Source organism: Oncorhynchus mykiss, chromosome 28 (genome assembly GCF_057628025.1).
Source record: "Oncorhynchus mykiss isolate SJ-2025 chromosome 28, ASM5762802v1, whole genome shotgun sequence".
In the NCBI taxonomy this organism is placed as follows: Eukaryota; Metazoa; Chordata; class Actinopteri; order Salmoniformes; family Salmonidae; genus Oncorhynchus; species Oncorhynchus mykiss.
The window spans coordinates 5200091-5215101 of NC_143049.1; the positions used below are offsets into that span (position 1 = coordinate 5200091).

General features: G+C 43.1%; 2 protein-coding genes across 22 annotated transcripts in view; both read left to right on the top strand.

The window, feature by feature from the left end:
- Nucleotides 1-6327, top strand: part of LOC110508371 (transcriptional repressor p66-alpha) — a 49770-nt gene extending 43443 nt beyond the window's left edge. For 13 of the 20 annotated variants that reach the window (XM_021588854.3, XM_090225652.1, XM_090225648.1 and 10 more), the window contains 4 exons: nucleotides 1249-1522; nucleotides 1689-2134; nucleotides 3270-3501; nucleotides 3983-6327. In XM_021588854.3, coding sequence (XP_021444529.3) covers nucleotides 1249-1522; nucleotides 1689-2134; nucleotides 3270-3501; nucleotides 3983-4119 — 1089 coding nt within the window. In that variant the 3' untranslated portion in view covers nucleotides 4120-6327. Of the gene's footprint in view, nucleotides 1-1248; nucleotides 1523-1688; nucleotides 2135-2791; nucleotides 3031-3269; nucleotides 3502-3982 lie in introns of those variants that run through there. The other 7 variants (XM_090225657.1, XM_090225660.1, XM_090225658.1 and 4 more) reach the window with 2 other exon arrangements.
- Nucleotides 6328-6883: 556 nt separating this feature from the next.
- Nucleotides 6884-11033, top strand: LOC110508372 (NADH dehydrogenase [ubiquinone] 1 alpha subcomplex subunit 13). 2 transcript variants are annotated; one of them, XM_021588863.3, is made up of 5 exons: nucleotides 6884-7226; nucleotides 8765-8843; nucleotides 8943-9014; nucleotides 10519-10588; nucleotides 10785-11033. In XM_021588863.3, the coding sequence occupies exons 1-5, from the start codon at nucleotides 7133-7135 to the stop codon at nucleotides 10902-10904; spliced, it is 435 nt and encodes a 144-aa protein (XP_021444538.1). In that variant the 5' UTR covers nucleotides 6884-7132; the 3' UTR covers nucleotides 10905-11033. The 2 variants fall into 2 exon arrangements, with proteins under 2 accessions (XP_021444538.1, XP_036822828.1); XM_036966933.2 differs by having other exon boundaries at nucleotides 7052-7226; nucleotides 10789-11033.
- The last annotated feature ends 3978 nt before the right edge of the window (nucleotides 11034-15011 follow it).

Consider the following 15011-nt stretch of genomic DNA (forward strand, 5'->3'; position numbering starts at 1 on the left):
GACTAATGGGGGAAAATACAAACATTTTAGAACTGTATCAGTGGACTAATGGGGGAAAATACAAAACATTTTAGAACTGTATCAGTGGACTAATGGGGGAAAATACAAACATTTTAGAACTATCAGTGGACTAATGGGGGACAATACAAACATTTTAGAACTGTATCAGTGGACTAATGGGGGAAAATACAAACATTTTAGAACTGTATCAGTGGACTAATGGGGGAAAATACAAACATTTTAGAACTGTATCTGTGGACTAATGGGGGAAAATACAAACATTTTAGAACTGTATCAGTGGACTAATGGGGGAAAATACAAACATTTTTTTGAGTGTGAAAATGGATCTTGTTCATGAAAGATTAAATGCATGAAGTTTTTTGCAACATTCTGGTTTTGATCAGCTGATGCCCACTAGATGTGGTTCACACTTGACTAATCTTAAAAATGGCACAACTACCAATCTCTATTTCTTTTCACCGAAAAGGATGGTCCAAAGTGGTTATGGTAAATTCACCTCAAATATGATCATTTATATAATTATAAATTAGAACACACACGCAATGCATTTAATATACTCATAGCATCATCTGAACTTTTTCATTGCTGGCGCGAGCTTGCTGGCAAGTTACAGTACTTGTCTATGTCATGTAGCAAGTCAAAACAATATTTATCACGTCTCAACCTACTGTCTATGATATCAGCATATTGTACAAAATAACGTTTTGCGTGTATACTTTTAGCCATTTCTAATTAGCTAGCTAGCCACTCAATACTGTTGCATCTTTTCTGGCCTCCCTGTAGTGGCCATTCAAACTGTAGCCATCAATGGCATTCATGTTTCAGATATATTGAACCACTCGAACTCAGCTACCCTTTCCCCCTGAATGTGACACCGTTTTAATGAATCTGATCTGTCATGCTGTATTTGCATGACAACCTCAACTGGACACCTCTCCCCCACTTGTCTCCGGAGTGGCGCAGCGGTCTAAGGCACTGCATCGCAGTGCTAGAGGCGTTACTACAGACCTGGGGACGATCCCGGGCTGTATCACAACCGGCCGCGATTGGGAGTCCCATAGGGCGGCGCACAATTGGCCCAGCGTCGTTCGGGTTTGGCCGGGGGAGGCCGTCATTGTAAATAAGAATTTGTTCTTAACTGACTTGCTTGGTTAAATGAAGGTTAAATAAAAGATCTTACCCCCTTCTTTCTCCCTCTCAACCCCTTCTCATTCGTCTCTCCCCCAGGCCTCCGCAACTAACATGAAGGGTCCTTCTATGACCTCCCAGTCTGGAAACAGCAGTGTGTCTGTGGTCAACGTGAACGACTCTCCTGCTGCCTGTCAGGCCGCAGCTAAGCAAGCCCTGCGTAAGCAGCTGGAGAAGACCCTTCTGGAGATCCCTCCTCCCAAACTTCCCACCCCAGAGCTAAACTTCCTGCCCTCGGCAGCCAACAACGAGTTCATCTACCTGGTGGGCCTGGAGGATGTGGTGCAGAACTTGCTGGACTCCATGATGAGAGGTACTATACATATTATGCTTGTGTAAACACTATATAACACTATGCTATCAGAGGTGAAAACACTACATACAGTATTCCATCATATTACATACAATTAATTTACACAATAATATCACTTCCTTACTCACCCCTCCCCCTGCTGCGCTATCCTTTTTGTGTTCTCCAGCTAAAACAGGGAAGCCCCCGGTCAAGCCCTCCATCAAAGAGCCCTTCACCTGCACCCAGTGCAGCACCGATTTTACCTGCCGTTGGAGGCAAGACAAGGCCAAGGGCGGGACCATCCTCTGTGCGGATTGCATGTCCTCCAATCAGAATAAGGCCCTGAAGGCCGAGCACACCAATCGGCTGAAGGCTGCGTTTGTCAAGGCCCTGCAGCAGGAACAGGAGATAGAGCAGCAGATCCTCCAGCAGGCTGCCACCCCCGTCTCTCACACCCCCTCCTCCTCTTTCTCCTCCTCATCCACCTCTCCGTCGGTGAAGGCGGAGCATCTAGTGTCCCAGCAACTGAAACAGGCCCAGGCCCAGGCTAGGGCCTCCTCTCTGCATCACCATCACCAACAGCACAACAGAGGACAGAGCATTGCACGCCACCACTCAACCAACATCAAACAGGTAGGGGTGACACACTACTCCGCAGTTCCCTGAAACTGTCACATCATCACCTGTGCCACTCCAGGCCCTGTCACATTCAATTACTACAGGCCCTGTCACATTCAATTACTACAGGCCCTGTCACATTCAATTACTACAGGCCCTGTCACATTCAATTACTACAGGTCCTGTCACATTCAATGAGTACAGGTCCTGTCACATTCAATGACTACAGGTCCTGTCACATTCAATTACTACAGGTCCTGTCACATTCAATGACTACAGGTCCTGTCACATTCAATGACTACAGGTCCTGTCACATTCAATGACTACAGGTCCTGTCACATTCAATTACTACAGGTCCTGTCACATTCAATGACTACAGGTCCTGTCACATTCAATGACTACAGGTCCTGTCACATTCAATGACTACAGGTCCTGTCACATTCAATGACTACAGGTCCTGTCACATTCAATGACTACAGGTCCTGTCACATTCAATGACTACAGGTCCTGTCACATTCAATGACTACAGGTCCTGTCACATTCCATTAGATATAGATGGTATTGGTGGTATATTATATATGGTATATTATAATATTCACTTACATATGGTTCCCTTTTTAATATTTTGAACAACTACAATACAACATCAATACAAATGGCTGCTCCCATCAGTGGGTGTTCTGATCAGTGGTTACGCTCGCCCCCACCCGGCCTGAGATGCTTTTCCAAGGGCGGGAAGGACCAAGGCCCGCCGACGCCCGGGCAGGCATGGAAGCAAGTGCACCCATAACCACCAGGACCAGCACACCCTTTGCTCACAGCGTGAAACGAAAACACAAAACACACAACTCAACGCACCCCCACCCTCAACCCTGATTAGAGGACCTCAAACCTTTCCACTGTGCATGTGTGTATGTATTTATCCCATCACTCATTCATTCCAACATGCAGCCACAGATCACCCCATCTTTCCCATTAGATCAGCATTGTATCATTTCCTGTTGCAGTACATCCCTACATTCTACCATGGTGTCTCACTAGGGACTTGAACCTCCCCATCTGCAACAGCCCAATGGTTCCCTTGGCTTGTGTTGTATGTTCTTGTCACTCAATCTTCTTTTTCCTTCTCCCCCCCTCCCTTCCACCTCAGGGCCAGCTCTCCCGTGGCGGTGTCCCGTCTGTGGGGGTGAGGGGCGCGTCCCACTCTTTCTCCTCCTCTCAGCTGCAGAGTGCAGTGGCCGCTGCAGGCTTGGTCAGCCGGCCAGGTAAGCATGCCCATGTGCGCTCGGCTGCCCAGGGTTCAAAGGGCAGCTCCAGTGGGAACAGCAGCAGTGGTAGCGCCCAAGCCACTGCATGGAGGAAGCAGAACAACATCAACACAGGTAGACTAATACCGTCTCGGACTCCAACCCACCACCACACCTCACTGCCCCCCCCTCCCCCCCAACCTCTATCTCTACACCCTGAACTTTTGTCCTGTCCAAAAAATATCCCCTAGCCCCTTTTACTAGTCACCCCCACCGTGGTGTTTGCAGGTCTCAATGAAAACAAGTACAAGCATTTAAGCAATATGGCTGGGGCTCCTTTTCGCCCATCAGAGGGTTAGATGGATCAGGCCAGGGATTGTTTTTTGACTAGGCATCTGACTGCTCTTTGTGTCCCCAATGCTCTGTTTCCTTCTCTCTGCTTCAGTCCCTCTGGTGGCTGGCATTCTCCTTTGACTCCCTGGCTAGCTCACCTCCCCAATAGTAGAGTTGGTCCATGATTTCCCTGCTATGATATCAATGTTATGTGTGTGTGTTTTATTCTGCTCAGTGCACCCTCCCACTCAGAGACTGACCCCTCTCCCCTCTTTCTCTCCAGGTGTGACCATGGCCTATGTGAACCCCAGCCTGTCAGTCCATAAGACCTCGTCCACAGTGGACGCCCGCCAGAGAGAGTACCTCCTGGACATGATCCCCTCGCGCTCCATCTCCCAGACAGCTAACACCTGGAAATAATCATCTCATTATCAATAACCTTTTACCAATAGCTACTGTTGTCAACGCAAACAATGCAATTTACAGTTAAGGAAACGCAGTCTTCAAACTTTTGAGGAGAAGCATTCTCCTTTCTTTTTTTTTTTGTTGCAGTGTTTTTGTTTCTCTTATGTTATTTTTCATGTCTATTGTTTGTTCTGAAGTTCACCGATGTTTGGTCAGTGTGCATAATCAGCGATTTACTCCGAAGGAAAGAAATACACGTGCCTAAAGGGCTTCCTTCCATTTGTTCGTCAGCCATGATGTCTGCGAGTTCATGATGGTTTGAGAATGCTGCTTTTCTGTGCATTGATATCCGACCATGAAAAGGATGTATGGAGCTTTGCCTATTGGACGGAACAATGAGCTGATTGCCCTTTTGTCATCACAGACTCAGCCATGGGATGCAGACAAACTGTCGAGGTGTGTTCAAGATTAAATGACTGACTAGTTGAACTGTTTGCCTTATATTCAAGAGTACCCCCAAAAAATATAAAAGACAAAAAATATGATCAATAAACTGAAAAGTTAGCTTTTTACAACCAAATCTCTATTTTTCATGTAAATTGCATGTTATAGAAGGGTCCACACACTTTCTGCGATTTCCCTTCAAAAAGAAATGTACTTACCTGAACCAACAATTCACTTCCTCATGTTCATTGTCCAGTACGGGGGCTCTGAAAAAACATGAACAAATGCTCCAAAAACACCTAAATACAGAAACGCTCTCAGTATAGTGACGCAGGTCTTTAGATGTTGTACACATGCAATTGTGTCATTCCAAACTTCATCCGCAACGTTATATTCCATTTTGTACAACATCTAAAGACCTGAATCACAATAGAGCATTTCAGTCTCTAAAAGGGTGTTTTTAGAGCATTTGTTCATGTCTTTTCAGAGCCCCCCGTATGGCACAACGAGGGTGAATGGCTGTTTGGGGTAAGTTTCTCAAAAACAAGTGAAACTGGGAAAAAAAAGTGTCTAGACCTTTCGAAAACATGCTATTTGCTTATAGAAAAGGAAAATTCTCTTTTTAAAGAAACTGAGCCGTGATGATTTCAGTGTATAAACTCAAACGGTTGACTTAGATATGTTGGGGTATTTACAGTAAGTTATTGGTTATTTTTTGGGACTGATGTATAAATGAACAATTCCTGTTTTGGTGTTATGGTTTTAAAAACTGAACAATTAATACTCGCCTCATACACATGTATGTTATTCAGCTATTTACAGTTTGACAGAGCCTCTCCTTTCATATGTTTCGCATACGCAGAACAAGTAGAGATGATCTCTTTATTATATTGTCTGTAGCCTCTGCTTTGGTTTTACATCATTTAATTCCCGAGTTGCCCCTTCATATGTGTAATAACATGTCTGTAAAGAGAACTAGTGGCATAATAAAGACTGTCTGAATTACATGCAAACAAAGTTTCAGTGGAAGACAATACTCTAGACTCACAGGAGTCGTATCCCAGATCATTTTACAAAATTATCTCATCTGGTGATAAGAAAAAAAGTTAACATTGCAGGTATTGTCACCTGCTCAGGTACATTTCAGGTTTTTGGATTCCATGTCATGAAGCTTGGTTAGGTACGGCAACTTTTTGGTGAAGTTTGAGGATGTACAAAAGACCTTAGGAGAGAATAAACATGTCTTATATTGAAATCACTCATTGATTGTGTATGCTTGGCATCAGGACCAATAACTTGTATCTCAGACAGGCCTGTGGTGAGGAAATTGGGTTTACTACAGTGCTTCTGTAGGCTCATTTTACTTCCTCAACTACAGTCTCATACTCGCTTTTCAGTTTTGTTCTCTTCTACTGTAATTCTCTTCTGTAAAAGTTCCATAGGCCTGCTATGTGGTTTATAAATGAATTAACATCTGTGTTTGGGTTTCTGTCTACTGCTGTCAAAATTGTTTAGGAAATCATTTTCAGTGCTAGTTCAGATGCCATCACTGAGAAATATGAAAAACGTGACACCTAGCGCAAGAACTGAAGTTGGACCACAGAACCACTACGCAACACTGATCGCCTGCAACCACCCCGTTTCTTAGGGTAGCTTGGGCTCTTCACTGTCAAGCGTAACCCCCCATCCCCCCCCCATCCCTTCATGGAAACTGATTGTCCAATTTGTTTGGTTTAATGTTTCCCAGCTCCAAGAAGTACCAATAAAAATACAAAGTCATTTGAACTCTTTCATTTGGTGGGAATGTGTCATTAAATTGTTGCTTCTGCCAGTCATAGTATTATTTTTCAGGACTTGATTTTCTATTACACTTTTGCTTGGTCCGGGGGCGAAAGAGCCCATTCTCCCGTGGTGGTTGTCGCGCTAGACAAGAAGTCGATTAATATGGTATCACGCTCAGATGACCGAAAGTGACTTTTCGTAGCAGGTTAGGATCGCATTTTACCTAACCCTAAACGTTTTCCTAATGTAACCTTATTCTCCTAACCTGCTGCACAAAATATCCTAACTCCTCAATTACACAGACAGGGAATTTGCGTTTTGGTACACCAAAAGTAGATACATTTCCAGAGGCAGTGTGTTCTCGAACATATGCATAACGTGTATGTGTTGAAGGCTTGGCAGAAAGGGTAGCAGAAGGAGAATGTGGTTGCGCACATATCCAGATGATGCGATTGGACACTCGGTGTGATCGAGGCGTTATTGTGCAAATTGGCACGCAAGCATCATCTGGATATGTGTGCAAAATAAATTCAACATTCACCTTCTGATACCATTTCTGTCAAGCAGTTTGCATACAATATGATGTATACATTCGGTAAATGCAACGCCACCCAGAACAGATCGCACTGCAACTGCCTCTGCAACGCAATATTGAAAGGCACTTCTGGTGTTCCAAAACGCAAAACATTGTGTGGGATCGAGGAGTAACCTCCTACGAAAAGTCACTTCCGGCCGTAGCTGTATACCACCTTGTCAAAACCGTCACGCTCCGGTCTGTTTTGGAGAAGGGAAGGAGTGGAAGATGGCGGCGTCCAAGGTGAAGCAGGACATGCCTCCTCCTGGAGGTTATGGCCCTGTCGACTATAAGAGAAATCTCCCGAAACGGGGACTTTCTGGTCAGTATACTAGTTACAGTTGTAATGGCCGAAGTTCTGAGGAGATCATTTTACAGTCAAACAATTACGCCAATGCTAGTGGCTAACAAGTTCAATATTTTAGCTAGCTAGTGATATTAGCTATTTATTCTACCATGAAATAGTTGTTACCATGTTTATTATCCCACTATTGTACTTTATAAATATGGAAACCGATGTAGCGACGTGTAGTTGCTACCAACTATAGTTTGTTGGTTCAGCTTGCTAGCTTAGCTGGCAAACTAATCAGTTGCCTAGCTTCATGGTGAAGTCCAATCAGTTGCCTAGCTTCATGGTGAAGTCTAATCAGTTGCCTAGCTTCATGGTGAAGTCTAATCAGTTGCCTAGCTTCATGGTGAAGTCTAATCAGTTGCCTAGCTTCATGGTGAAGTCTAATCAGTTGCCTAGCTTCATGGTGAAGTCTAATCAGTGAAACATCATGTACATTCCCCCTTGTCAGTTGTTTGAAAATTAAGGCTGTGGTGTCTTTATTGGAACGTATGCCATGCATGGCGCAGTAATGTAAACAATAAACAGATCAGTCCAAGTTCAATTTAACAGATCTAACTACAAAACAGTAGTAGCTAGGTTTCCATCCAATTGGCCAAAGATTTTCATTGGAATATTCAAAACTCACCATAAAAACAATGTGCATTTTCCCACCAGAGATACGTTTCCATCAAATTGACTTGTGGCGGATAAAAATATTTGCTTGATGAAGTAGTGCACATAAACAAACAGTTTGCGGATAAATTCACATGTACCGAATAAAACAATAGAAGTTAAATGAGTTTCCATCGAATTTGAAATAGTGAGTGTGCCCACTGGTATATTGGCATATGCCAACAGCTCGCAGATACAGTGCAGGTAGGATAGTCTACACCACGTGTTCCCAAACTTTTTCACTCAGGCCCCCCTTCCAGCATTGGGGAACATCTTGTGCCCCATCCGTCTATTTCTATGAGCACAAACACTGTTCATGACAGTTTGCCTAATTTAAGTTTGTGACAAAACTACTTAGTATAGCGTAGAGAATCATTGTACAATATAAACCAATGTGAAATATGTGTTCCATAACCAAAAATATTAGATTTTCGTCTGTTTGAAGCTGGTGTACAAAACTAAGTAAAAAATGAATCTCAAGCATGGAAATGGCACACAAAATATATCTACAACTTCTTAAACTTGCTTTCAATGCCAGTAACATCTATAACACAGATTTCTATGTGAATTTGGTCAGGTGACCCAAAAAGTAACATATTGCAGCTTTAAAGCTAAGTGTCTTCAATTCTACACATTTTGCCATGTCTAATGTGTATTCATGTGATATTTGAGGGATTCAAACATTACAACAAAAGGCCTATTCACATTTTTTTTTTTTTTATCAGATATGTACTTTACTTGCATAAAGGTTGGATGGAAACCTGATTAGTAACTTGCATTAGTGGTCAAATTGGTTGTTGTGATTCTTATCTTGCTGAAATAAATGGCTGACAATTAATATACATTCTTATTTTCAGGGTATAGCATGCTCACCATTGGAGTTGGTGTCATGTGTTTCGGTTATTGGAGACTCTTCAAATGGAACAGGGAGAGGAGGTAAGAATTGCCATAATCCAGTTAATGTCACTGATTCATTGCACCAATTCAGATCATTGTGACGTTATTGTTGGTCAATGTTCTGCTGGTGTGTTGTAGGCGGTTGCAGATTGAGGAGCTGGAAGCGAGGATAGCTCTTCTGCCTTTGCTGCAAGCAGAGCAGGACCGGAGGTAAGGGAGAGAGAGTCAAAGGCTACTTCAACAGGGGTATAGGTGATGTGCCAATGAACAGTGTTGGGGGTAACGCATAATCAGATTACTTTTATGAGTAAGGGAGTGAAGTAAAGCATTCTTTTTCCTAATTAGGTAATATTATTAGTCTGTACAGCTGTTTGGCTTACAGTACATATGACTAATTAAGCAGCTGATATGATAGTGCAGCACTTGTAGACTAGCACAGGAAAGCAGCGCCACGGATGAAAGGAGAAACTAGTGATCAAACCTAAGTTAGTAAGTAGCCTATCTTTTACGACTCGGGGAAACCATGCAGTTTAGGCTACCGATGAAATAAGTTATGATGAACTTCATAGGGTGGTGAAAGTGCAAGGTCATTCCAATAAATATCAAGGGTTTTATTCTGGTGACATGATGGTCGATGCTTGACTACCGTTTGGGAAAAATATAAATATATTTAATACATAGTGGCTTGCGAAAGTATTTACCCCCTTGGCATTTTCCCTATTTTATTGCCCTACAACCTGGAATTAAAATTGATTTTTGGGGGGTTTGTGTCATTTGATTTTCACAACATGCCTACCACTTTGAAGATGCAAAGTATGTTTTATTGTGAAACAAACAAGACCAGAACTTGAGCATGCATAACTATTCACCCCCCCAAAGTCAATACTTTGTAGAGCCACCTTTTGCAGCAATTACAGCTGCAAGTCTCTTGGGGTATGTCTCTATAAGCTTGGCACATGTAGCCACTGGGCTTTTTACCCAAATGTTTCCCCTTAAACCACTCGAGTGTTGCTTCAGCAGAATGCTTAGGGTCATTGCCCTGCTGGAAGGTGAAACTCTGTCCCAGTCTCAAATCTCTTGAAGACTGAAACAGGTTTCCCTCAAGAATTTCCCTATATTTAGTGCCATCCATCATTCCTTCCATTCTGACCAGTTTCAAGTTTTTTTTTTTTTTTTTTCCACTTCACCAATTTGGACTATTTTGTGTTTGTCCATTACATGAAATCCAAATAAAAATACATTTAAATTACAGGTTGTAATGCAACAAAATAGGAAAAACGCCAAGGGGGATGAATACTTTTGCAAGGCACTGTAATAATCTTATCATGTAGACTAGCCTACCTGCACATATCTGCACTGTATCGTGCTATTGGCTAGCGCAAACATGCCAAGACCAGACTAGGCACATGTACTATTTACGTGTTTGTGGCAAAATTATCAGTACAGAAAAATACGAGGGAAGCACATTGAACTTTTTATTCGTTACATAAAAAATGTAAGCAGAAAAAGTACACATTTTCTGTGGATGACATCATGCAACTACATTTTTTTTTATCCGCAATAAGTCAGTTTAATGGAAACAACACTTGGGAAAATGTGAATATTTTCTTCATGTAGAACATGAACATATGTCGTCAATTGGATAGAAACCTAGTTACTGGATTATCTGTTTTAGGAGCTCTAAATTTAGCTGATGATTTTTTTCTCTCTCTAGGCAACTACGGATGCTGAGGGAGAATCTGGAGGAGGAAGCAGTTGTAATGAAAGGTGTCCCCGGCTGGAAGGTAAAGAGAAGCTTGATTCTATTTCAGTCTAGACACACACATCTGTTTTATTTGTCAATTGTCATGAAGCGGGAAATGGTAGTTCTAAATGTTCTAGAATATGCACTAAAATGAAAGCAAGAAAATGTAATAACCCTGCAATGCTGCTTATTCTACGGTGAGGATGAATACTAAGCTCCTATTTGTTTCCGTCTAGGTAGGCGAGAATGTCTTCCACACAGACCGCTGGGTGGCCCCCCTCACAGAGGAGCTGTTTAACCTTCGACCCCGTGAAGAGCTTCTCCACAAGCGCTTTGGCTTCCTGTGGTACGTGTAGCCGCACCCCAGTCCAACTGTGTACACCTCAGCTACCATACCAGCCACAGCCAGTACCCTTTTGACAGGAGTCCACAACTCCACACAGCTTGTAAATGTTCTATATTAAAGTCATCTTTTCTGTACCCCATACTGATTCTCTGTCGGTTTTGTTTATTTTAATTACTGAAGGAATATTACAGGATTACCAGGATCTTGAATGTATTCTATAGCCAGGCCTACATGGTTGTCATCGAGTTCCTGCTTCTTTTTCCCTCCAGGTTAGTGAAAGTGTGTAGTCTACCCAACGTAAGCACCTATTCAAATCACAAGCCTGAATTCTTCCCTTATGCAATAGAATAACATGTTGTCAATGCAATGTGGATTTCCTTTATTAACAATGGCTGTCTGTGCAGCCCCGAACACAGTCTTCCAGCCCTAATGGACGGAGTGATTCTGTTGAGCGTTGCCAAACAGGCTACTCTTCAGACTCCTTTGAGCCTTGTTGGGGAATTTCAACCAAATAAAGTTGTTTTCCTTTTAGCCTGCTATTCAGTGAGATGCAGTCATGTTAAATTGCTCTTCATTGTGCTGGCACCTGTTACAACAGGAAACCTGACTGCAGCGGTCAGTGGAGGCAAGGACCATCACCAAGCTTATTCAGGATTGCTCTATATTATAGAATGCCTAGCCGCATGATAGAAATGTGTTGTGTAGAACAGACATGCCTCTGTCATGTGGAGAACTGTGTCTGCCAACTACACATTACTATTTGCAACCAAAATCCAGTCCAAACAGGCCAACATATCTGATCTTAAGTCAGTTGTGCATGTTATTTATTGTTTTGTTATGGTTAAGATTGGGGCAAGAGGTAGGGAACTGGTCTATCTTCCCAATATAAAAGTCAACTGGCAGACAAATAAAAATAGCATAAATAGGAAAGTATATCAGTTTAATTTGAGGACCAGGATGTTGACAGCTGCGGAGGGGGAGGTTTTTCGGGCGGTAGAGGGGCAGCTCTCGGGGAACGGTGGGGGAATCTTGAATGGTTGGCCTAGCGGTTGGGAGCTTGGGCCGGTGGCTGATAGGTCGCTGGTTCGTGTCCCCAATTTGATTTGGCTGGAGATCTGTTGACGTGCCCTAAGGTGGGGCGCTTGACCCTGTTGCTCCTGTGGGTCGCTCTGGATGGGAGTGTCTGCTAGATGACTGAATTTAATGTAAATGTTGTGCGGCTTCACTGCAGGTAGATTGTACGTTTTAAAATACAATAAATGCCCCCCCCCCCCCCAACAAAAAAAAATTGATTGGGGAAAGAAACGCTGATCCTACATCTGCTTCAGTGGTAATGTCCTCAATTATTTTGTCCCATTCAACAAAGGGGGCCAACACTTGTCACTCCACCCAGACTATGTTCAACATTCACACTGAAAGAAAAACTGTGACCGATGAAGAGACTTGCCCTTTCCTTGTTCTTTTCAGCCTCTTGTGGTCTCTGGATGACACCTATCTGCTGTTGGAAACACTGCTTCATTATGTGCAGATGGAGTGAGAGGCCTCAATGCTTTGATTGTTATGTCCAGTTCATCGGTGGGAGCTTGAAAATCGGTTACTAGGTCCCTGCATCTGGCACACACCCACATACCCCTCTCAACTGCTTTGCATTCCAGCGGTGTGTCACCCTTTACTTTAGCTTAGTTAGACTGTTTACTTTGAAATAATCAGATTCACCCACATTGAGTCCTGAAAGGGCATCACTGTGAGTTTGAGAGACGAGACAAACAAAAATACCAATTTGTGGGAGATTCTGAAGATGAACTACAGCTGTTCTGACCTGGAGGAAATGCCCAGAAAGCCTCCCTCAGGTGAGACTGAACACCGTCTCACTCATGTAGCTACTCTTGTTAAGGCATTCTTGTCATTGGATTGTTGTTTCATGTGTAGTGTTTGAGGAAGTTCTCGCTCCTTCCACAATGCTGAAAAAATATTGTTTCCATGTCATGATTAGCTGTTATTCTCTCAAAATTCTCACATTCCTGTTACAAGTATTTATGTAAATATTCTTGTAAAAATTGTGTCAGATTGATGGTATGTTATGAATAATCCCGCTGTGTGACATTTGAGGATTACCGTGGCCCCATAGGGATTAGTAGAGGGGTTGGGAGGTCTTTACCTGCCTTTAGATGTTCTCTTTTAAATCATTTTCTCACAGAATTCCTAACTAATCGTCTAAATCCCAAAAAAGAGAGAATTTAGTGTATCAGATGAAGAAAAAACTCCCTATGGAGGAAGAACCATTTAGAGAAACCAGTTGCAGCAGTCCAGCCCTCCATCCACCATGCCACACTCCCCCTCATTTCCCCTACCCATCACCAGCTTCCAATCTGAGGCAAAGAGGCCGTGCTAGATACCCCCCAGCATCACTCATTCATGATGGATATACACTGAGTATACAAAACATTAAGGACACCTGCTCTTTCCTTGACATAGACTATCCAGGTGAAAGCTATAATCCCTTATTGACGTCACCTGTTAAATCCACTTCAATCTGTAGAGATCAGGGTTCCCCAACTGGCTGCCTGCGGGGGTTTTATTTTGTCCTCATGTTTTCTGAGCTCCCCAAAGGTTTGTTTCTTTCTTTCAATGTAGGATATAAAACAATGAAACACCAGGAATTCAGCTGTTCCCAAGTGTAAATCTGTTCAAGTATTTCCATGTATAAGAGAGATCATATACAAATGTAAGCAAGGTTTGAAATAATGTTTTTGTCCAATTATCTGTTCGGGCTTCTTGCGGTCAATTTACAGTATACAAATTATTTGTAATTATGTTCCGGCCACCCACGGCTGTATCTAGTTGATGGTCCCTGCTGTAGATGAAGGGGAGGAGACACGTTAAAAATCGACCCACGGCTGTATCTAGTTGATGGTCCCTGCTGTAGATGAAGGGGAGGAGACACGTTAAAAATCGACCCACGGCTGTATCTAGTTGATGGTCCCTGCTGTAGATGAAGGGGGGGAGACACGTTAAAAATCGACCCACGGCTGTATCTAGTTGATGGTCCCTGCTGTAGATGAAGGGGAGGAGACACGTTAAAGAAGGATTTTAAAAACTTGAGACATGAATTGTGTATGTGTGTCATTCGGAGGGAGAATGGGTAAGAAAAAATATTTAAGTACCTTTGAACGGGGCATGGTAGTAGGTGCCAGGTGCACCAGTTTGAGTGTGTCAAGAACTGCAACACTGCTGGGTTTTACACGCTCAGCGGTTTCCTGTGTGTATCAAGAATGGTCCACCACCCAAAGGACATCCAGCCAACTTGACACAACTGTGGGAAGCATTGGAGTCGACATAGGCCAGCATCCCTGTGGGACACTTTGTCCATGCCCCAACGAATTGATGCTGTTCTAAGGGCAGAAGGGGGTGGAACTCCAATATTAGGAAATTGTTCCTAATGTTTTGTACACTCATTGTATATGCTGTTCATAGACCTGTGTATTAGAGCAGGATGCACTGAAAGTTCAACGCTTGCTTCCTGATCTCACAGTGGCCATTGATTAGACAGCAGAGGGTGGTGCGTACTGCCCAGTACATCACTGGGGCCAAGCTTCCTGCCATCCAGGACTTCTATACCAGGTGTCAGAGGAAGGCCCTGAGTGCTCTATTCTTGCCCTGCACCGGGACTTTACAGCAGTGTGAGAGAACTGACTTCCCTTTCCTCTCATTTCTCCCCGCAGAGGTAAGGGAACTCCTATGAATCAATGAATGCTAACCAAGATTCAAGCATCTTGCTTTCCCTCAGACACCGAGGCATCCCCATCGCCAGCGTGGACATCCCCTCATGTGACTACAACGTATACACACACTTGGATGAAAGCATCAAGACAGCCTAATCAATAATAAACTGCTTGATATGATATCTACCTGCAGGATTACCAGGGGCTAAAAACCTATCCAAGGTTAGTGTTATTTGATAGGGTTGGACTGACGATGCCGTAATGTGTTCTTTTACTGCCAGTACAGTATAAGATAAGACATATGATATTGTTGGATAATGGTGCTGGAGGGGATGGCTGCCGTTTTAAGGGCTCATAACCAACTGTGCTATTTTGTTTGTTTTTGTTTGTAATTC